The sequence below is a fragment of the Punica granatum genome, chromosome 8 (assembly GCF_007655135.1).
Source record: "Punica granatum isolate Tunisia-2019 chromosome 8, ASM765513v2, whole genome shotgun sequence".
NCBI classification, from domain to species: Eukaryota; Viridiplantae; Streptophyta; class Magnoliopsida; order Myrtales; family Lythraceae; genus Punica; species Punica granatum.
In genome coordinates, this window is record NC_045134.1 from 7,877,885 (window position 1) to 7,901,675 (window position 23,791).

The 23,791-nt window shown below is 39.9% G+C and overlaps 4 protein-coding genes and 1 non-coding gene across 5 annotated transcripts; 3 read left to right on the top strand and 2 right to left on the bottom strand.

Moving 5' to 3' along the window:
• The first annotated feature begins 132 nt into the window (after positions 1-132).
• On the top strand, positions 133-2,805 carry LOC116189515. The gene is made up of 6 exons (XM_031519201.1): positions 133-652; positions 761-830; positions 1,686-1,952; positions 2,068-2,155; positions 2,274-2,340; positions 2,480-2,805. Exons 3-6 carry the CDS (start codon positions 1,760-1,762, stop codon positions 2,537-2,539), a joined length of 408 nt encoding a protein of 135 aa, XP_031375061.1. The 5' UTR covers positions 133-652; positions 761-830; positions 1,686-1,759; the 3' UTR covers positions 2,540-2,805.
• A 3,305-nt stretch (positions 2,806-6,110) lies between these two features.
• On the top strand, positions 6,111-9,681 carry LOC116187545 (EIN3-binding F-box protein 1). Its single transcript, XM_031516311.1, has 2 exons — positions 6,111-6,430; positions 7,040-9,681. Exons 1-2 carry the CDS (start codon positions 6,406-6,408, stop codon positions 8,959-8,961), a joined length of 1,947 nt encoding a protein of 648 aa, XP_031372171.1. The 5' UTR covers positions 6,111-6,405; the 3' UTR covers positions 8,962-9,681.
• Positions 9,682-15,587: 5,906 nt separating this feature from the next.
• On the bottom strand, positions 15,588-15,693 carry LOC116189674. Its single transcript, XR_004152446.1, has one exon. It is a non-coding gene; the product is annotated as a U6 spliceosomal RNA (small nuclear RNA).
• Positions 15,694-17,584: 1,891 nt separating this feature from the next.
• Positions 17,585-19,213, top strand: LOC116187546. The gene is made up of 3 exons (XM_031516312.1): positions 17,585-18,183; positions 18,489-18,673; positions 18,965-19,213. The coding sequence occupies exons 1-3, from the start codon at positions 17,680-17,682 to the stop codon at positions 19,134-19,136; spliced, it is 861 nt and encodes a 286-aa protein (XP_031372172.1). The 5' UTR covers positions 17,585-17,679; the 3' UTR covers positions 19,137-19,213.
• Positions 19,214-19,400: 187 nt separating this feature from the next.
• LOC116187547 (protein WVD2-like 5) lies at positions 19,401-22,231 on the bottom strand. The gene is made up of 6 exons (XM_031516313.1): positions 21,936-22,231; positions 21,704-21,775; positions 21,440-21,539; positions 21,276-21,348; positions 21,059-21,169; positions 19,401-20,119 (listed from the first exon to the last, which is right to left on the bottom strand). The coding sequence occupies exons 3-6, from the start codon at positions 21,484-21,486 to the stop codon at positions 19,685-19,687; spliced, it is 666 nt and encodes a 221-aa protein (XP_031372173.1). The 5' UTR covers positions 21,487-21,539; positions 21,704-21,775; positions 21,936-22,231; the 3' UTR covers positions 19,401-19,684.
• Between the last annotated feature and the right edge of the window lie 1,560 nt (positions 22,232-23,791).

The following is a 23,791-nucleotide window of genomic DNA, read 5'->3' on the forward strand; positions in this document are numbered from 1 at the left end:
ACAAAGTCTGAACTGCCAAGAAGTCGGATACCACCACACGATTGACACATGAGCGTGCTGGTAGCAACGATCGAGGACCGTACCAACAAACTTACCCAATTGTTGGTCTGGCTTTAATTGGCCTGGGGCAGCCCGGCTGAATGAGTCCGGAGATTATCGGGTTTGGCGTCGTTGCCGGGAAAAGATGAGGATGCGTCGTGATCTATCGAAGTAGATAGCTTTCAGTAGCTAATGATAAAGATATAGATTCAATGGGATAAGAGGATCTTGGAGATCGTCGTATGGACCGAACACGTGCTGAAAATCGAACAGGAGGATGACCGGTTGCTTAAGGAAACCGCCAAAGCTTTCGCAATTGCCTGCCTAACACGATAACCGTCGTCTTGTCAATCCTGTCGGGGGTCCAACACCAGCAAATACTTCAATTTCAATTCTCTCTGGAACAGAGACGATCGCAGACAAAAACCCAAATAAGTTCAAGAAACAGAGAGAGAGAGAGAGAGAGGCAGACAGACAGAAGGGAGAAGTGGAGAGATCCCTTTGGTTTGATCCCAAGAACCAGAGGGGTCCGTCCCTTTAAATTAATCGATCCTACAGAACATTCGAAGGAGAGGAGGGGTTCAAGAACACGTCAAGATCCCATCCTTGCAAGGTCTCCCGACAGCCTCTCTCTGTTTCAACGGAGGTTTTGTATGTTCGTAGTTGTTTCCTTGTCCATTTGGGTGGCTTCTGATCCGCTTCTCTTTCTCTGCATTTGCAGGTGTTCTGCGGGGCGTCTCTCCTTCCTAAGAGGAATAGGGCTGGGCTGTCAAGTTCTTGCTTGCAGATCGGTGTGTTTCTTCGGTCCTTTGTCTGATTTGTTTAAGAGTTTGTCTGTAATGATTCTTTTGTCCTATGAAGAATGTGGTCTGCCCAGCTAGTTGGTTGGGATGTTGTGTGGAACGGTGGCAATGCCGTCGAAAGTGAAATGGAAGTGGAAAGAGGATCTTTTGCCTTTATCGTGTACTGAATGGATCTCCTGGAAGATGCTTGTGGGGAATCTGCCAGCACTTTGATTGTGTTGTATATCATGCTTAATTTCTTATGCTTGATTCCTTCCTGGCAACTTTTCTTTGGAATTTAGTTCGGTTTGGGGATTGGCTTTATGGACAGAGAAACCTGTTGGTTTGCTTCTCGCTGTGTACTTGATCCTGTCCCATTATATACGATAACATTTACCATATAACACCATAAAATTGGCTTTAGTGGCTTGCTTGTTACTGGAGTGGGGTTCGAGTGGGCGAATGAGGTAATGCTGAGGGGTTCGGCTACAGCCCACACTGGTCATGTGGTCACTTCCCCTTCAAGGAGCTTCCTCAGGGGTCAAGGATTTGACTCCGACCCAACACCCGTAAAACTCCTTAGGGTGACATACCTGCAAGCCCATCGGTCGGCATTCCACCAGATACCCATGCATCGGGGTGGATTGCTGGTCTCCAGGTTTATGTACAATATGTTTGTAAATCCTCTTAAAGGGGTCGGTGGTTTGGTCTCTCCCTTGTACGAGGGGAGAAAGACATAATTCTTTTGCAAATCAAGTTTGTCTTGGTAACATTTTTGTCTTGCTAATATCACGACATATGAATATGAACCTAATGGAGCCTCCTGTGCTGACCATTTTCTGGTTATATAAAATTTCCCAACAGAGAAGTTGTCCTCAATGCTCATTTAAATCTTTGTCGATCATCTCTCTGAATGAGTCTTTGAAGACATCGAATACATGGGCTCAACAGCGTGTGAAGAAATCAAACTTTCTTCAGAGGAAATTGGTGTTTGTACCCTCTCCAAGGACAATAGCAGGGCCCAAAGCATAATAAGTATATCGTCACCTGCACTTGGCTCACTGGATCAGGAGATTGATCGTCGTGATAGTGTTGGTGGTTTGAACGGCCAGACCGAATTTGTAAATCAAGGCAAGCTTAAGTTGCTAACACTGATTTGTTGAGAATGCTTGCTTGCGTCAAGGTTTCTCTCGTTATCTTTTTCCATCCCAAAGACTAAATGTTTACTTGAAATTTGCTGGTGCAGGTCTTCTTCTCTGGAACCAGATTAGGCAACAGTGGGTCGGAAGTAAAAAAACCGAGAGGCAGTCAGGTCTCCGAGAACCCAGAATAAGGTTGCATGCAGTATATATATTTCTCGTTGGTTCTGAAATCCTTGTCTATTTGGTGAAACTTTGGATTAATGCCCCATCTCTGACGTTAAATTTTTTCTGCATCATATATATGTTACAGTTGGAATGCTACCTATGAGAGTCTACTTGGGACAAATAAACCTTTCCGGAAGCCGATTCCGCTCTTTGTAAGTTCCTGTTGATTTCAGGCACTCTCTTCCATCACATATCGTTCAGAAATCTGCCTTCCTAGAGAGAACATGAGCACATTCTGCAAGCAGCGTTCTTAGCTCGGAAGATGACAATGTTCAATCTGTTACATGACAGGAAATGGTAGACTTTCTCATAGACATATGGGAAGAGGAAGGATTATACGATCAGTACTGAAAGTTCGAAATGCCGAAAAGTCAGTTTTCTGAGGCCGTGAAGAATCATCGTAGATTTTGTCTCGAGTCATGTATACCAGAAGCACCTAGGGCAGGTGTCACCTGTGTTGCCAAGAAACCGAAATCATGTGTTCAATGTACATGTCTTCGCTATGCTGTTCATCTCTCGAACTGAACAATTTGAACGGACAACATTCGAAGTCTAATGTGTCTCCTTTGCTTGTAGCTTCCTAGAAAAAAAGGATGGATTATGTGATTGCCGGGAAAGACCATGAGTTTATACATTGAACTTACCAAAGAGGTGGGAAATTTCCTAAAGATTGCCTCAAGGGGCTAAAAGATTCAAACCAAATCAAAATTGTTAAATGTTGAACGTCTGCCACATGGGACTTCCTGTCCCAAGGATTGGCTAGGACTTGTTGAACACTAACCTCGAGTGAGAAAGATCGACTTGTGTAGATTAATTGACATATCCTCCTTGAGAGTTTCTCATCGTGATTCAGTTGAACTCGTAATCCATAGCAGATTTCGGCGGAGTAGGAGGCGATGTACTCACGTGATTCAGCGGAAACTCGCATGAGGCCATATTTATATGCACGTGATTCAATTGATAGAACTCGTTAATACATCGCAACAATTGACACAGGCGAAAGGAAAGGAACCAATTGTCAAAAGTAGTGATGGATCTTAAAACTCCTCGGCTGGCACTGTCAAAATGTGTAGATTTTAGTCCGGCAAGCACCCCGTTAGACCAAAATAATCACGAGGAGAAGTCAAATAGGGATAGTACGTTCCGACCGATTGACCCTCCGATGTTTAAGTAAGTACCCGCTCAAACTGAAGTGGATTCCTAGCGAGGTCTCTATGACCGTCATGGCGTGGCTCTAATTTGTACAGTACACCCGAGGACCTCATGCGCGCATTAACATATTCTTAACATGCGTGATTTCGATTTCACTATACTAAAAACGCCGTCGTTCTTCATTCTTGTTATGTAATTAGAAATAGCGTCGTCTGCTTAACCTCTTTCGTTTTCTATTTCCTGATAAAAAATCAACCTCAGGTCAGGATTCAAATCTCGTGCGGTACATTGAACTTCCCTCATTTTCAAGCTGGTCCACTCGGGTGGACTAGCAACATAACTTTGTCGTTCGAAAAATGATTTTGATCTCTAATCCTGAAACCGTGTCTCTTTTGAATTCCATTTCTCACCAAACGGATATATTTTTTTTTTGTTGGGAAAAGCCCAAAAAAAGAAGGCATCCCTATCTGTCTCTCTCTAAGTGGCATAAAAATTTCTTGACAATAAGCCTCCCCAACGTAAGAAACGGCCGTGGGGTCGATATATACAGGGGATTTGAACATTTTTGAGGACGATATGTGACCAGGACAAGAGGATACATCCGATCGAATGATCGTAGCTGCCGTCCATCCGATGAGGGGTGATTCGTCTTTACAAAACACGATTTGGTGGATTAGCTGAGCTGAATAAACGAGTCCAACTACATAGCCAAATTACAATAGCATATATAGAATACTCATTAAAGTCATTTCAATACGAGAATCTCTAGTCCTTCGATTGGCACATACATACGTACGTATCGATATGTAGTTCGATGCATTTGTATAGGCATTAATAAAGGTATCCCGAGTGCATCTATTCTATGTTCCTCTCAATATGAAAGGGGGGAAGAAAAAAGAAAAAAACGACGAGTGCTATGAATCGACTTGCTCATACCAAAAGTCTTGGAAGTATTTAGGGTTTCATATCGTCTCAGAAGTAATAAGCTCCTGATTTATTCCTTTCCCAAAGATCATCAAAGATTACCATGATCTCCATGAAAGAAGATGAAGACCCGATATTTGATTTCGATGAAGCTTGTAAACATATTCAAAATTCATGCGAGTACTACATGAGCCTTTCGCAGCGATAATGAAAAGAATCAAGTACATCTCAACAATCGATTTCACCTCCCAAAACCAAACACTCAATACGTACATGACACACAGGCATGACAATCTCCATGTTAATTGGTCATTAACATGTTTAATTACATCCATGATTCATGACAATAATTATTGCATCAAAAGAAATGCTCATAAAGAAAAAAGAAAAAGTGAGGGGAATAAAAACGACAATTTTATGTTTCTATGCCGAGTAAAGTGGGTGTGGGGCAGTATGATCATATCTTTCAATGAATCACACACACAAACACACACATATATATATAACTATATTGGTGAATTGAATCATACATAATATAATAATGAATCATGCACAAGTGGGGATGCATTAAATAAAACCCAATTTGATGATTTTAATAAACTTAATAAATGGGAAAAGTGGTGGGAGCATATCTAGAGGGGGATCAGGGAATCGGGTGGGGGTGGGGGTGGGGGGACTGAATCAGGGTTAGGTTAAATGGATCATCCCCCATATGTATACGAACGTGCCATTCCGACCAATATGAGCTGGTTAAACCCATTAAACAAATTGTCAAGTTGCACACTTGATATATATATATATATATATATATATATATATATATATATATGTTGGTCAAGGTTAGCATTAGTACTAGGATTTTTACTTTCAATTTCCAAACATACAATAATGAATTAATTAATCTGGCCTTTTAATTTGTTGTGAATTTCAATTTCAATTGATTGGGGCATATATGCAAAAAGCAAATTTATCTCCATGCCCTAATAAGAATAGCAAGTGGCCGGCTCAAGAGAACTTTTCCAGCTCTATTGCTTAATTTGCTTGTTAAGTGGACTCCTTCTTTCCCACATGCCAAATTTTGGCTCCATTCGAGGCGGTCTCCGAGATTATCACTCACAGGACTCGAACAGGATCTGAATTGAAAAGTCGCGTTGACTAAAAATTATTTACAATCATTAATCAAATGAGATTGGAACTTACAACAGGTTGAAAAAGTGCTTACGATGAATACGCATAATCCCATAATTAGAGCTTCCAAACCATTATCGAGTCAAGAATTCTCGCCTCCTCTCCAATTTTCTCTCTTTCGGTCAAACTTTTAATTTTGGAGGACTATTCTTTTTTATTTATAATCCAATGGACTACAACTAAATCAGAGCAGTTTATGATACAATTAATTCTTTGTCCGGGCAAGGCAACCGACCTGCCAGCACATGAAACCATGCAGCTCGCTTCGAGACCCTAATCTACAATTAAGTCGGAGATTCACTCAATCTGAAACCGACGTGGTAAAGTGAAACCATTTTCGAAGTTTGGCTACCGATGCAAGGTAAGATAAAACATTTGGGACAGAATGGAATGGAATTGCCTTCCAAAGTATATAAATGATATAAGAAAAAATAAATAAATAAAAGGAAGAAATGCAATTTGCGTGGCGTGGAGGAATAAAATAATTGAGCAATAAATAAATAAATGAAAAAAATAAAATAAAAAGATATTTCGTCAGGGCAAAGGAAGGAAGCCTCCCCCCCCATCCCAAATTCATCCCTCTTTGCGCAAATACAATGCATGTGGGGCTCCCATTCAATGTATCGTCACATCCCGAAAACCCCCGCATTAATAAAAAGGTCCCTCCTTTGATGTGAACAGCCAACACCCACCCCTTCCTCTCTCTCTCTCCTGCTCCTCCTCCCTTTGCCTCCTCTCTTCTTCCACCCCCAACCCTTCCTTTTTGCCCTATCTGATAGGGTTTTCACACGCCTTGGAGCCTCCGCCCCTCTGATGCATTCGTGCCCTCGGGAGACATACGCCGCCGTTTTGGTCTCGATCGTTGCCGGGTCCCTATTTTTTGCTCTCCTCGGAGAGTTCTTGGGTGCGAGTCGGTGCAAATTTGACCTCTCGGGGTTTTTTGGGCCTTACCCATGTCGAAGGTCTACGGATTTCCTGGTAAAGTTTCGGACTTTATGGCTTTCTTGTTGATTACTTCAATCTTCGCTTTCCGTCGGTTTCGGATCTTGATTTGTTAGTTTTTTTGATCCTACCGAGGTTGCTGAGCTGAAGTTTTGATGTCTGGTGGATTAGCCATCCGATTAGATGAAATCATGGGTTTTTAGGATTTGTTCTTATTTTTAGAAAGAATAGTTGAGGATATTTAACGTCTCTTATAGCTTGCTCTGTTGATTAGGAAACATGGGGGTTGACTGCAGCAGGGGATGTTACTGTTATAGGCCATGTCTCTGATACTATGGATGCCGTTTGAGCTTATAAATTGACCTTGTTTGGAGCTTGCCGGACTTTAGATTTTAGTTAGATTGGGTTAGACATGCCGTAGATCATGTATCTTTGCAATTGATCCACTGGAACTTTTGGATTAGGATGAGTATTCAGTTTCCATGGATTTGATGTGATCATGATGGTATATTATGGGATTTAAGGGACTATTTTTTCCGTTGTTTTTGTAGCATCCGTCTTAAATCTGGTATTATCATGAAAGACTAGTTGTTTTGGACAGTCTTATTAGAATTTCCAGCTGAAGAATCTTTCCTCTGTTTCCAGGTAAGAGAGACTTTTTCCGCGGGGATTCAATATGCTCGAACCCCAAAGAGCCTAGCCTCTTTTTGTCCCTCGGTCGCCGCGTCGATGTTTACTTCCCTCCAAACAAGAAATCCCGCGTCAGTGCTCCGATTGTTTTCAGAGAGAACCTTGTTGAGCCTAAGGTTGTCTCCGTCGAAGTTCTTCCCGATGAGTGCCTCTTCGAGATCCTTAGAAGGTTGCCCGGGAACCAAGAGAGGAGTGCTTGCGCTTGCGTCTCGAAGCGATGGCTCAATCTTCTGAGTAACATTCGTAGGGATGAACTTAATGCGGACGAGGTTGTCCTGAGGACTGTTGGAGAGACAGTCAAGGAAGAAGAGAAGGAGGAAACTCAGACAGAGAGCGAGAGTGATGGATATCTCTCACGGATCCTTGAAGGGAAAAAGGCCACAGATACCCGCCTCGCTGCAATCTCTGTAGGAACTGCTGCTCGTGGAGGGCTTGGCAAACTCCTTGTTAGGGGAAGCAATACAACTCGCGGGGTCACAGATATCGGTCTACGTGCTGTTGCTCGAGGATGCCCGAACCTCCAGGTTCTTTCCCTGTGGAATGTCCCTTGCATTGGGGACGAGGGCTTGGTTGAGATTGCCAAGGGTTGTCCCCATCTTGAGAAGCTTGACATCCGTCACTGCCATTCGATCACTGACCGCTGCCTGGTTGCCCTTGCCAAGGGTTGCCCAAACCTGACGGAGGTGACGATTGAGTCCTGCAGGAAGGTCAGCAATGAGGGCCTGCAGACTCTTGCCAAGTGCTGTCTGAACCTGAAGTCTGTTTCGGTCAAGGACTGCCCTCTTGTTGGAGACCAAGGCATTGCGGGTCTCGTCTCCAATGCCTCCTTTGTGCTAACAAAACTGAAGCTTCAGGGACTGAATGTGACTGATCTGTCTCTTGCTGTGATCGGACACTATGGGAAGCAAGTAACTGAGTTAGTCCTTGAGAATCTTAGTAATGTGAGCGAGAGAGGCTTCTGGGTGATGGGAAATGGCCATGGATTGCAGAAATTGAGGTCTCTTTCTGTCTCTTCCTGCCAGGGAGTGACTGATCTTGGGTTTGATTCCATTGCGAAAGGCTGCCCAAACCTCAAACAGCTCAGTGTCAGAAGGTGCTCCGTGTTGTCTGACAATGGGCTTGTCTCGTTTGCTAAGTCGGCAGTGTCCCTCGAGAAGCTCCATTTGGAGGAGTGTCACAGGGTTACCCAGTATGGGCTTTTTGGCTCGATCATAAGCTCTCGGGAAACCCTGAAGACTCTATCTGTTGTGAACTGCTTTGGCGTTAAGGACTTTGACAGTTCCCCTCCGGTAGTTCCTTCCTGTGAGTCCCTGCGCTCCCTGTCCATCAAGAACTGCCCTGGGTTTGGCGATTCCAACCTTGTTATTTTGGGAAAGATCTGCCCTCGCCTGCAGAATTTAGACCTCAGTGGGCTCTGCGGGATAACTGATTCGGGCCTCCTCCCACTCTCTGAGAGCTGTGAGGATGGCCTCACTAGGGTTAACATCAGCGGATGCGTCAACCTCACAGACGAGGCTGTCACTGCTCTGTGCAGGAACCATGGGTGGGGCCTCGAGGTCCTCAACCTCGACTCTTGTCCCAAGATCGGGGATAGGAGCTTGGGAGCAATCTCTGAGAACTGCCAGCTCCTCAACGATCTCGATGTCTCAAATTCTGCAGTCTCCGATCTCGGGATGGCAGCATTGTCTCGTGGCGACCACCTCAACCTCCAGATACTTTCCGTAGCTGGTTGCCACATTTCTGACAAGTCCCTGCCGGCCCTGAAGAAGTTGGGCAAGTCTCTTGTGGGTCTGAATCTGCAGCACTGCAATGGGATCAGCCGCCGCTCAGTTAACCGTCTTGTTGAGCAGCTTTGGAAGTGCGACATCCTCTACTGAGAATCCCTCAGTAAGGTATAAAATTTTTTTTTAAAAAAAGTTTGCGTTCTCGTCTTTTTGGGTCCATAGGGGTGATATGGGTCTTTCCGAGTCTGGTCCACATCCATTACTTGGTTCTCTTTTTCCAGGGCAAAGGATGGCCTGTTTTTGCGAGTTTCATTGAGGGAACTCGTTACTAGTTTACTTCGACCCCACCATTGAACGGGGTTGGAGATTTTGGGCTACCTTTTCCCTGAGAATTTAGCGACCATGTTCTGGAGATTGGTTAGTTTGTGTACACTTTGTTGGCCTAGCCGTCTTTCTCGCGTTTTTTTCGAACCCCAACTGGGTCCATCATGCGATTAGGTCGGGTCTTTGGTCTTATCTTTTCCTCAAAAGGCAGCAGTTAGTAGTCGAAGTGTTTGTGTGCTGTGGTCACATTCTGCAGTTCCAAGTCGGGATACCTCGTGTTTTCACAGGCTTTGGTGGTGGCAGAGCGAGTTATCGACCGATCTGCCATGACGACCTCCGAATTCGGGGTTGTTTTTTTGTTTTACCGAAGTCCTTTTTCCGGGATTCTCCGAGGAAACTGTAGATTGTGATCTTAATGTAATATCGTAATCTTTCTAAGTTTGGATGCTGCGGCCCTTGGTGGTTGGTTTGTATGAACCTTCTGTCTTATGAAAATATGTTATGATAAATAAATAAATAAAAATGTGTCCTTTTGTAAAATTAGCTTTACCTTATGCATTCATCATGTGTTATCAGTTTCTTGGAATATTTTTGGCCCTGTCGGCTGATGAAATTCTTTTGTTGCCGACAATAATATGATTTGCCGACAGCAATTTATATTCATCTGACTTTTGGTCCTTACCACAATCGGATCGATTCGTTCGACATTATTGACCAAAAAGCAAATGCCAACTAGCAATGGTGGGCCTTCTTGTTATAGGCCCTGGCCCAATTTCACCCCAAGGGCCCAGTTGTGTTTGTGGGCTTGTCACATGGTGGGCTAGGTTTGAGTAAATTTCGATTAGACGGGAGTTTAATGAATCTTGTATAATAAAGAGATAAAAGAAGGGAAAGAAAGGGATACGAAAAGTATCACTTGCGGTAACTGAATCTGAAACAATTAGTTCAGTGTTTGGCATTGCATTATGTGCCCCTTTCGACAAGTATGGACCTAAAAAGAAAAACAAGATTTATGCGGGGTGATTCTATGTCAGTTTAAAGATGGAAAAACACCGTAAAGCTTCTTAAATCGGACATTTGGACCCTCAAAAATCGTAAAGTCCACGAAGGAGGAGGCCACCAAAAATAGGAATAGGGCACCAGAAGCGTTTGGTTCGCAAGATCCCTTCAACTAACATCTTGATTGAAGATGTAGACAATCATATAGGAAGATGGGAAAACGACATCGTGTGGGACCATATGAAACCTAAAACCTTAGCCTTTGGAGGACAAAAAGAAGTTAATTAGGGAGTGATCGAATTGAAGAAAAAGCAAAAATAAGAGGTTTATGGAAAAGCTTGACTTAGCTAATTGCTAGCTGGATGCAACACCCGACGACGAAAGAATTTGTTGCCAAGTAATTGTACTTTCCGTGACTAAAAAGATGCCTGTCTGCAAATCAGTATCACTTTTTTTTTTTTCTCTATTACAAGATAAGTTCAAAAAATTAGAATAATAAAGTAAAAATTTTAATATAACTTATAAAGAGCACGGATAATCCTACCACGAGAATTGGACGTGCAATCTCTTGAGGGCATGTGCTATTACATATATATTGTGCGTGTGTAAAATTTTCACCGGATCTATAAATGATTGAGCTCATTTCCAATTTAAAAGCTCAATTTAACTTTGAGTGGAGCCAAAGTGCACCATTCTCGCCCAAGCACATAAGAGAATTCTGGCTCTAGTCAATTGTTGAGGACAAATGTTTAAGGACACCTGATAATGTGTAGGCAAGTAAAAAGAGAAAAAGTCACACGTTACACGTAAGGGCATGAGGCAAAATAAGCTAAAATTTCACATTAAAAGATGAAGGAATATCGATGGGTTTATAAGCCACTTGGATACTACTATTTAATATCTTGAACTTTTGAGTGAAAATAGGTCTAATCCCTTATAAGCTTAATGAAAATTTTAATATATATTTATTGATCATATCAATATCATTGTTTCTTATGATTCCTCACAACTATATATATATATATATAGTAGCATCCTTGCAATAAATAGAGTTAAAGAAGTAAAATTTTATAATTTGTTTGGTTTCAAAGTGTGATTTTAAAATCACACTTTAACTTAATTCTACCCACAACAAGATAAAATAACTCATATAAAGTCAAAGAGTAGGTCCCATTTATACCACTCTTTTTTTCACAACAAAATAAAATAACTCATACAAAGTTAAAGGGTGTGCCCCATACATAACCATTTATACTATTTTTTTTCAAAATCAAAATACGATTTTAAAATTCAACTTTAAAACCAAATGCAACATTAATGATTTAGGGGTAGAAAAGTCAATATCTATGAAATAGATAGGGCAAAAAAAGTAAATGTTTATTGAAATAGAGTTTCAAACATCAATATCGAAATAATAGTTACTTCTATGTCAAATTTAAAGTAAATTTAATTTAAAAATAACAAAATCAATAAAGAAACTTTATTTAAATTGATTTATCTAGGTATCTTGGCTCTCATTATGTAAATTTTATTTGTGAAAAGTTAATTTTTAATTGTTGGGTTAACTGTATAATCTGCAAATGAACTAAAATATATAAGAATAAAGTGCAATATATTAATAGACTATTACAATACAAATCTCCTATTATTTTAAATTTATGTTAGGAAATTAATTATTGCAAATAAGATTTATATCATATATAACATATTAATTAATTTATGTACATAAAACTTCAATTATATGTGCTTTAAATTCTACATAAACTTTACTTGAATTAATCTATGTAGGTATTTTGACCCTCAATCTGAAAAATATTATTTGTAAAAAATTAATTTGCAAGTAATAGGTTAACTGTACAATTTATATAAATGAACTAAAGCTTATAACTATAAAGTTCAATATATTATTAATATATTGCGATACAATACTCCTATCATTTTAAATTTATGTTAGAAAATTTATTATGGCAAATAAAGTTTATATTTATATAACAAATTAATTATTTATGTGAATCACATGTATTTTAGATCCGGCATCATTTATGAAAATTACTTTATTCAAATGAAACTATAATTAAATTTGAAAAGCATAAAAAATTATCAAAGAGAAAATAAAATTATAATCACATCTACAACAAAAAGTTCAACAAATCTCTGTTGCTGCCAAAGGCCAATAAGGAACTCTTTATATGTCTCCTTCTTTTTAATTGTTATTGACTCATTTACGATCTATCATTAACTCTTTCTATTTACATACTTTTTCACTGACATAAAGATTGAATTTTATTGGAGCAAATTTTCATCGTATCATTAGCTTTAAATGTCTTATACTTGCAATTTATTGTTAAGCAAAACTTATTTCAATTTGACACAATTATTATAAAGAATCTGAAAATTTTGACAATTTAATATTCATGTTAAAAAAGAAAATTCACGGTTTCATTTTATGTCAGAGGTCTTTGTGAGGAGCCATATCTCTAATTACATGCATAATAATTTATGATAGTTGAATTTAATGAAACATATTACGTTGAACTTGTCAATTTTTCTCTTAAAAAAATACACGATGTACTATTTGAATGGAATTTATAGTGCCGTCACATTGGTGCATCTAATTATTATTGGCTTGTTCGATATCCATAAATAAGATATTAATTCAAATACTTTACAAACTGTAATATAAGTTTGAATTAAGGACTCAAATAAGAAATATCTTGTAATTTTTTTCATAATTAAGTAAAACTTGCTTTGTAATAATTAAATAAATGGGACAAAATTAATTCAAATTTATTATTTTATACGGCAAAATTTAGAAAAGAAGGAGCATATATAATATTATTAGTTATGTCATAGTTAAGTAAATATATTAGTATTATTATTATATATTATATATTATAATTTATTATACGTTATATATAACAGGTTATTATATTATATTATTATATATTATATTCTATTATTATTATTATTATTATTATTATTATTATTATATTATTACTTACTTTGTAGTTTAGTAATGTATAAATTTAAATTATTTAAATTTTTTTTTAATTTTTTTATATTATAAAAACAGAAGAAAGTCGCGAATATGAAAATCTATCATATTTTTCGCGAGGATTCTAGAAATGCTTCCGCTTTACACAAATATCTATATATATATATATATATCTATATACATATATATAGCATAATAGATAATATATAATAGATATACACACACGAGAACAATTGAAATTTCTCTTGTTTGATTTACCCGTATTTTATTTTGTTTGTACATTCCAAGATTTGATAAATGATGGCGACGAGGGGATTCGATCTAGGGCCCCGTTTGGCCTTCTCGTACCGTGCTTTCCACCAGACCATCTGCTAAAGGGTCATAAATTAAATGTACGTAGTGAAGAGAATGCACTAGCTAGCATGGACATTTGGATGGTTCGTGGGTCATTCATGAACCATTCCCCGACTTATGAACAGTTCATTCGTCGAGTCTGATGACATCTCCGTAAAAGATCTAGAACCCTCGCAACCGATCTCTATTCAGAAGAAAAACATTTGAGTGGCTCATGAACTGCTCCCTCTCTCTTGAAGAATTCTGAATGGATCCGCGAACTAAATTTTCATCTCTGGTTGATCAGAGTCATTGTTAATTCATATCATCACCACTTGTTTAATGGGGTTTTCTATGGTTAAATTAATCGGAGACCCAGTATCGGAAGGTATTGCTGGAATTTCTTTAATGACTAGAAAGAGGGAAATTAGAAATGGTCAAATGTAATTAATATAGGCTGTTTCAGATGGTTTGAGACTTATTTTCTTAATTAAGATTTCGGTTTTGAAATTTATGAATGGAGAAAACTCTAATTTATTGAATTAATTAGAGTTTATTAAACTTTCGAATATTATAGTGCACACAAAAAGAAGAAAAAAAAGAAGAAGAAGACATGTCCAAATAAGTTTCACTTTGGAAATAATTTTGCCCATAGAACGATCAGATGAGTTGAAAATGTCCATGAAGAGAGCTATGGGAATGCAAGACAGAGAAAAGATAGAGATAGGGGGTTGAAAAGCAAGTGAACGTCATGATGTTTGGGGGATGATCATTGGTTGGTTGATGTTGAAATGCCCCAAAGAGATTGGGTTATATTTTCATCTTTTATATGCAAATAATATTCTAAGCTAGAAATAGTGAAGAAATTCCCTGGAAGTATACGGCCATATATATTACAAAAAAATTGCAAGTGATATGGTTTCGTCCTCTCTCTCGTTCAAATGGTAAATTGCCACCTTGGAGCTCCACAATGTCTGTATCAATGGATCGGGTTCGGCAGCATTTATTGATAAATAATTACTCATTGATGTATATGCTATGATTCAATCAAGTTTATTCACATAGACTTATTTCGATAGTTGAGTTGCCCTAACTAGACAAAGAAAATACTTGGATTTTCGATAGGGTTGGTTGACATATTTCTGATATGTTTGAAGAGTACTGTTGCTAGGGTTAGGAGACTCCCAAAAAGTTCACTTTTAAGTGAAACATTTTAGGAATAAAACAGTGCAAAAAACTCCCAATTTAACAAGAGTCTTTTACATAATAACAAATTTCTTATTAAATAATAAAGAAAAACTTGCCATTGAGTAAGAAATGACACAGATAGGCATCTGGCAAATTATCATGTGATACTTCTCGATTGGTCTCTAAATAATACTCATTTTAAGGAGGTTCCTTCTAGAAATTAATCTCATTTGGTCGTGTATATATTATGTATCGATCGAGTTTGTTCGTAGTCCGAGTCGATAATTGAGTTTTCCCAATCAGACAAAGGGTGTTTTTTTTTTTATAATCAAAGGGTTTCCTTTCGTTTTTGCTAGAATAGAAATTTTCAGTAGACTTATAAATAGTTATATTGGTCTTTTTCACGTGCCATTTACGCGTCACATACGTTTTGAAGCCATCATTAACAATTGACTATGAAGTGAGTGCACTTCTTCCACTCTCTGGCTAGAGAGACTAATTAACATGAGGTGCAATGTTTTGTAGCACTACTACCATTTCAAATTTTCAATTATAAGCAGTTGGATTTATATGTTCAATCCAATAAAACACAAGGTTATAGGAGTCCATCTCATCATACATTTGAACTCATTATATATTTTTCCGATTTGGGATTAGATTCCATTCTCAATAGTTAGGAAAAACTTGTAGTGGTTCAACTATGTGATAAAACAGCAATAGCAAAAAAATTGACAGAAACCTCACGGGGATAATAAAATATTCAGTCAACTGATATACCAATCTTGAATTGGGGGAATGCTTCATTCCTATTGCGGAATATGCTTTTCCCAACTACTTAAGACTAAGCAACAAATGCAGGGGGGAGAGAATCTCCATATATACTTGCTCTATGTAACGAAGGAATTTTTTTTTTCCCATTTTTCTTTTCTAAAGGAGGATTTTCGGTACATTTTCTTTCTCGATTTGTGCATGTCATCCTTGCGCAGGGGCCATGCTAATATTCTTTGTATCATTCCAATTTTATCGGATATCTCTGGAGAGAGGATGTTTGTATATTGCGCCCTACCAGCATAGAACATAGAGCAGTAAGATTACGGGTTATCTTCAATCTATTCGCCAAATCCAATTTCTGGTTGAGCGCTCATTTTGAACCCAAATTGCAACTAATGGGTTTTGAGCCTTCATTTTTACAATAAAATTCACCCATTTATAGTGCAGCTCGTAGTTAAAGAATGATACAATTAAATAATACACTACGAGTGTTACAATAATAAGCTAAGTTGCATATAATATCACATGATTTATCTATTTTTGAAAACAAACATTTCATATCGAAAAATGAAGCATGCGATTTTCTATTTTTTGCAATTCAAGCCAATGGGTCAATTTTTCCGAATTTAAATGAGATTTGGGATTGAAATTCAAAAATTTCAAAAGTAAGATTACCCTATAAATAAACCAACAATATTCAGTGGCCCTACCCGAGGTTTTATTTTATTTTTTTCCATCTCTTTTGAACATGATTGATAGAAATGTCTCCTTCACCTCTTCTACTCGCAGCTCATCGATCGTGTCAATCGAAGAGGTAATCCGCTAAAGTTGTTTTGATTGAACATAGAGGTGTGCATTGGATGAACTAGGGAAGGAAAGACGCATTAATTAGGCCCTAATGCTGAGAAAAGGGAAACATAAAGGGGTAACAGAAAAGGATCTCTCTAACTAGGTCATTGGATTCATTAACATTTTTTTCAAAATGAAAATAAGGGATCCGGTGTCGTGAGCAGTCACACCTTTTCTCGGGTTCCGATAGTTTCATCTCATTATGACAACCCTCATATTGAGCAACCCCCTCCAGGGCCGTAGTGGTGACAGTTTACATAATTTTTTTTGGTTCACATGACTCCTTACAAGAATTGCAGTTGTACGGGAGGAGACTTGAACCCGAGACGTCAAGGCAACTGTCCCAAATCTCAACGACCATGCCGTTAGACCTTGGTGGGTTCATTAAACATTAGCTTTGCATTGTGTGAGGTGATAAGAATCTGAAACTGGGATCTTGGCATGGTCAGTGCATGCAAAATATTTGTCCAAGTTATCTCATGTCCAATTAGTTGCTATTATTATAAGTTTTTTTTCCCTGGATTTTTTTGTTATAAGTTGCCATTATTTTTCTTTAATAAGTAAACTGAAATATAAGTTGCTATTGTTATAAGCATGAGTTTACTGTAATTGAGATCAATTTGACCCTAATTTTTTAATTGGCAACCTCATCTGCCTCTCTAGCTCACTCAATGCACCTTTGCCTTTAATCAAAACGAATTAGGCTGATCATCATTCTAGTTGACACATTAAGATACAAGCATAAAAGAGGAAGAGATGCAAAATCGGATAATCGGTGGGCCCCATTCATGGCCGTACCCCGGAGGCCATGAATAGAAGCACCTGCATGGAGGTGTACATCGAGCATTTCAGTTTCCTCCCCAATCTTAGCTTATGTCACAAATTACCCCCAAAAGTTTTCAACTTTGTTTATTGTGCTCTTAGCATTAGCGGTTAGCAATTTGGGACCCGCGATAGACAATATGGTTCTAGCCAGAGATGCCATCTCATTATCATAGCTAGTAGACAGAAATGATATGTACAACTTTAAATGATCGCTTAACTCGTTTAATCTGTTAATTTCAACACAACATAATGATTTCATATTTTCATATGAGCGTAAAGGAACTCAACAATTTCAGCTGTCTTGCACTAGAAACTTCCTATTTTATGTCCAATAGAGAATTGTGTGATATAGCCGGTGGAAGGGTAAACCGGGACATTGACAATTTACCAAGAGAGAGATTGCAATCAGATGAAAAGTTTAGGGGTAAATTTGAAATTTCTCCAGAAATAAAAAGCCACCACTTCTTCTGAAAGTTCATGTTGGTAGGTATTGTCGGTTGCAGAAGCGGAAGGGAAGAAAAAGGATCTGTCCTCTTCACTTCTCTAAAGTCTGTGAGAGGATTTTTCACGGAGAGTTAAAGGAGAACATGCTCCTGCGTACAGCCTCGACCCCGAGCCTGAGATCGTCGCCGGAACCGGATCCGGCTTTCCGGTTCCCGGGGACCCGACCTGTCTCTTTGACGCTCTCTCCGGCCCCTCCCGCCAAGAAAATCCTGAGGACATCATCCGCAGAAGCAGATTCATTCAAGGGGCTGCCTTTGAAGCCGAGGAAGGGCCCTTCCACGGCTGAGGCAGATGCGCATTTTGTGGTTCTGGCTGAGGAGGCGGAACCGGGTGCCAATGCCGAGAAGGCCCCGTTTCTGTTGAGCTGCTCAGTTGGGGCGGTGGAGGAGAGGCTGGCGTTGCTGGTGGGAGGCGGGGAGGGGAACGGCGGTGGAGGTGGTGGTGCGTGCGGAGGAGGTGGCGGAGGAGGTGGTTGGGAATGGGGAGGGCAGGGGAGTGAGAGTTTGGATGAGCATTATCAGTCTCTCATCAAATCATATCCTGGGGATGCCCTGCTTCTCGGCAACTATGCTCGGTTCTTGAAAGATGTAATCAAAGATTTCGGATTTCTTAAGAAAATTAAAGTTTGGATTTTTTTTTTTTGTTCTTGAATGTGGGGTTGGTCTATAGCTTTATCATTAGACCTCGCATAGTTTTATATGTCCGTAATGTTTTCTCAAACAAACCGAAGTAGGATTTTTGTCCTATTTTCTGTGATTCATCGTCGAAATCGGTAACTAAACCTGATTATCAAATCAGTAACTTCTTTGAACTGTGCTGAGTTGCGGTAGAATGGCCCTTTTTATTGCAGAGTCTTTGCTTTGATATGTTAATATTTCGTGAAAATTTGCAGGTGAGAGGAGATGCAGAGAAAGCGGAAGACTACTGCGCTAGGGCGATTCTTGCAAAGCAAAGCAACGAACCTGCAGACGGGAATGTTCTTTCTCTTTACGGGGACTTAATTTGGAAAAAACATAAGGATGCTCCTCGAGCTCGTGGCTTCTTTGACCAAGCCCTGCAATCTTCCCCGGATGACTGGTTAAGAACTTTTATCAGAAAGCTACTATTTTCTGAGTAGTTCCCGAAAATTTTGATCTTTAACAGGCGAAGTCCTTGGATTTGTGGTAGTCGATGGATTTTGATAGGTTTCCTGTAGTCTTTTCTCGGCTGCAGAGAAATTTATCAATTTTCATACCAACTGTTTTGATCGAAGTTCCTATTGGAAAGTATTATCAAAAGACCGACATTAGACCAACACGGAACATGTCCCTTATGCAATGCAAAGTTATTTCAAACGAGACATTGACTCCTACTGTGTCTCTCTTGCAGCTATGTTCTTGCTTCGTATGCCCGATTCCTGTGGGACTCCGGAGAAGATGATGATGATGAAGAAGAGGATGATGAAAAGAAGCTGCATATTGATAAACAAGGAACTAACAAGAACGACGCACGCAAATTTCCTTCTGCAACTGACAATCAAAATGCAGCAGCTGCTTATTGAACTTTTAGCTTCAATTTCTCTAATTCTCGGTCCCGTTTGTACAGAGATCCCTATGTAATCTACGCGCCTATTCCGTACGAAGACGATCGAATGAGCAGTAATCTAACTTTGTATGCGTAAAGCTACGAAAATTATCACATTCTGAGCTGTTCCTTCCATGTGCTAATAGACAAGGAGGAGAAGAACTAAACAGGTTCAGTAGAACATGATATGCTACAATCATGAAGGGATTATCAACGACTTTGGTTTGAAGCATACTGGACAAAGAGGAAATGGCCAAGCTTTTGGCATTTTCTGCTGAGAGGATAATGTGAAATATCTCTACCATGAAATAAAATAAAATTCATGGACCGACAGGAAATCTGGCGACAAGTATCTTACACGGTTTTGGGATCTTATATGTGACCAGCGGCAATAAAAAGAGAGCATACGACGACAACTCAGCTTGGGAGAGATCGTTATCGAAGGGCTTGAAGCTGATATCTTACAGTTTGAGACGGCTACCTCTCTTTATCTCATGAGAATGAAGTTGAGGGCCTGGGCTGTACTTAATGCTCCACTGTTATAGTTTCTTGCACATCATTTGCATGAGGTTGACTCTCAGTGGGCTCGGCCTCTTGGACTTGCTCTTGTCCCTGACTAAGAGAAGTGGGTTCACTAGTCTCCACAGCGGTGGCAAGCTTTTCTTCTGCTCCTGCACCGTTCAACGCTGCCTCCTCCTTCTCAACTGTTTTCAAGCAATTGGTGGTTTTAGCCGAAGCACATGGCTCTGAGGTCTTGTCAGAAGGCAACTTAGGTAGCGATTTTCGTAGTGGCTTCTTTGGATTTGCTGGAGAAGGTACTTTGGCCGGGTTGTTGCGTGCCACACTGTCAAGGCTTAACCGGCCCGATTGGCGGTTGCGGCCACTGTTTCCCTCAGATTCTTCCCCACCCAAGGTCTTCCTTCGGCCAAGTTTTGGAGATTTGGCCCTTCTTGTGGGTATCTGCATTCGATAAGGGTCCAACTGAGGCCAATAGGTTGCAGACAATAATTCAAGCAGTGATACTACGAAGTCATCTAGCTCTAGAACTACATAGATAAAGAGGTCATAGAGGATTCACTGTGAGTTTAAATGTTAGATCAAGTTTCTTAAGTCGTCATAGCACATCAAGAACACGGAACCCTCAGACTTGCAAAAATCTGAAATAAGACTCATTAACAAATGTTTCTTTGCGGAACTGATGCTGTGATAAGTTATAGAAGTTGAACAAGATTCTTAGCAGCTCATCATATTATTCGGATACTGGACTACTCAAGAAAAAATAGACATTTCGTGTTGGGTGGCATGCCTCTGCAATAGGAAGTGTTTGGCTACCGTACCTAGGTTCGTGATCTGATTTAAGAACCTTTTAAGGAGGGAATATTGTCAAGATTAATGGCAAATCAGCTCCATGGGGTTCTAATCATCGTGATATAGTACTGACTTACATATGTTCAATATTATTTTAGTTGAGCCTCAGTGTCCTAACTTTAGAGGATCAGCGTGTCAACACAAGGATATGCATCTGCACCTCAACAGTCATACTTGAGTCGGATCAACGTATTAACACTTATTGATGAACAATGACGACCTTTAAAGTGTAAACAGTCAGGACCATGCTGCAGAATTGAGCATGAAATAATAAACATCTAGATAATTAAAAACGAGAAGAAAGTCCATAATGAAAATGTAAGTGGCATCAATCTAAGCTGAGATGAGTGGAAAAGATGATGCAGATTGTTCTTTTTTACCGGATGTACATTGATTTTAAGTGAGAGAACTACAACTAATCAACTGTAGCGGTTAGTCATGTGGAAGGGACATCTTATTCATGATATCATCAAGAACTGAAATACCTCGGCTTGAGCATTCATGGCAGAAGTAATAATGGTAAGTCAGTACCTTCTTCAACTCAGGTTTTGGGGGTGGAGGTTCCTGATAGAAGTTAGGCATAGGTGTAGCTTTGAATGTCAAACTTTTCCTGAGCAACTTGATCTCAGCTTCTTGAGTTTCCTAAAAGGTTCAAGAATATGTTAGAGAGTGAAAAACTAGACCACACGAGCAATTGTAATAACAGAACGCATTCAAAATTATGATTATCAATATTTACTAATCCTACCTTGGACTTGGCTTGCAGATTACTCTTTTCAACTTCCCTTGCATGAATCTTCTTCTCAAGCTTTAGAGTAGAACTACCACAGTAGATAAACAATGAAATTAGTTAGTACAAAGGCCAATGCCACGGTGTGATTTAAATAACAAAAGGGCTCTCAGAAACCAAACCTCTCTCCGTTTCTCAGCACGCTCATCACACTTGAAACTGAATCCATAATTGGGAAGGGCAGCTACTCGGCGAGGTTTGGAATCTTCTGAAGCCGGACTTCTGTTTCCATCTTAAGGAAAAACTTTTCATAAAGGTCTGTCTAGAAGCGCGGTCACATATCTCGTATTTGAACTGTAATCACTTGCCATGGCAATGCCATAAGAACACAGGACCTGATATGGCACCAGATTCCTGAAATAGAAAGCCAGAATATAAAAGGATACTCCGTAGATTGAGTGTCTCCGTCCTGTTTATTAGAGGGTCCCTTCTTCAGGGGCTTGAGCTTCATCTGCTCTCTGCTAACAATTCAGAGATGGTTATGCACAGAAATCTAGTTGACGGCAAATGGGAAACTCAAACTGTAATTAGTCAACTTTCAATCGGCATTAACTGTTCAGCGAATGGACTAATTACTTCACTAGACTGGAAAAAAAGATATAGCCAACATAAACATACCTTGAGACTACAGTTTTCCCCCTTGCTGTTTGGAGCAAATAAGTAAAAGAACCAAAAAAGAAGCAATGATAAGGAACCAAATGAATGATCTGCTTTTGGCAGGCTGCTTTGCATTAAAGCTGGAAGCAACTGCTTCTGAAATTTTTCCATCATTACTCTTCTTTAACTCAGTTGCTGCCGTGACTTTCGAATTTAGGGGTTTCACATTTCTTTTATTGCCTCCGCCCCTCTGATGCATTCGTGCCCTCGGGAGGCATACGCCGCCGGGTCCCTCTTTTTTGCTCTCCTCGGAGAGTTATTGGGTGCGAGTCGGTGCAAATTTGACCTCTCGGGGGTTTTTTGGTTCTTACACATGTCGAGGGTCTACGGATTTCCTGGTAAAGTTTCGGACTTCATGGCTTTCTTGTTGATTACTTCAATCTTCGCTTTCGGTCAGTTTCAGATCTTGATTTGTTAGTTTTTTGATCCTACCGAGGTTGCTGAGCTGAAGTTTTGATATGTCTGGTGGGTTAGCCATCTGATTAGATGAAATCATGGGTTTTTAGGATTTGTTCTTACTTTTAGAAAGGATAGTTGAGGCTATTAATGGTGCATTTCGTTTGAGAGTTAAAGTAATTTTGATTTTGATTGTGAAAAATGACAAATGATTGTATAGTGTGTTGAGTTAAATTTAAAGTTAAAATTTTTGATTTGGGAAATATGTATTTTTATTGTGTATTGCGTTGAGTTAAAATTAAAGTTAAAATTTTTGTGATTTTAACTGCGAAACCAAACGGAGCATAACATCTCTTAAAGCTTGTTCTGTTGATTAGGAAACATGGATGGCCTCACTAAGGTTAACATCAGCGGATGCGTCAACCTCACAGATGAGGCTGTCTCTGCTCTGTGCAGGAACCATGGGTGGGGCCTGGAGGTCCCCAACCTCGACTCTTGTCCCAAGATCGGGGATAGGAGCTTGGGAGCAATCTCTGAGAACTGCCAGCTCCTCAACGATCTCGATGTCTCAAATTCTGCAGTCTTCGATCTCGGGATGGCAGCATTGTCTCGTGGCGACCACCTCAACCTCCAGATACTTTCTGTGGCTGATTACCACACGTTGCACGTGAGGGCGGGTGTTGAGGAGTAAAATGGGATAAATCCCACATCGGAAAAGAAAAAGAATATCCATGGGTTTATATGAGACTTGGTACCATTACTTATCAGCTTAAGCTTTTGGGTTGCAGATGGGCTCAAGTCCGTGTAGGCCCAAGTGGGTATTTTACATGGTATCAGAGCGGGTTATGCTTTCGCGCGCTCATGTGGGTTCACACCACGCCAGATTCGATTTCGAGGTAGCCAAGAGTGCGCCTCATGTTAATCAGGCCCAAGAGTGGTCCGGTTCAGTTCCGAGGTAGCTAAAGGTGCACCTCTAGTTAGGCCCGAGTGTGGAGCTCGAGGCTAGTTTGGTATTTGTCCCCCCTTACCCGAGCACGGAAGAGAATGCCCGGCTTGGGTCAGTTGTTAAGGGCTGGTGTTTAAGGCACGTGGCACGTGTTGGACCACACGTTGCCACGTGAGGGCGGGTGTTAAGAGTTAAGTCCCACATCGAAAATATAAAAGGAATTTCACAAGTTTATAAGAGATTGTGTACCACAACCTATCAGCTCGAGCTTTTGGGTTGGAGATGGGCTCAATCACTTATAGGCCCAGTGGAAATTTTAATATGGTATCAGAGCGGGTTATGCTTCCGCATGCCTACGCGCGTATGCGCATGGACTCACACCACGCCAGGCCCAGTATGTCCGAGTGCAGCCAAGAGTGCGCCTTGTGTTAGTGTTCCCCCTCGCCCGAGCACGGAAGATGAGCCCGGCTTGAGA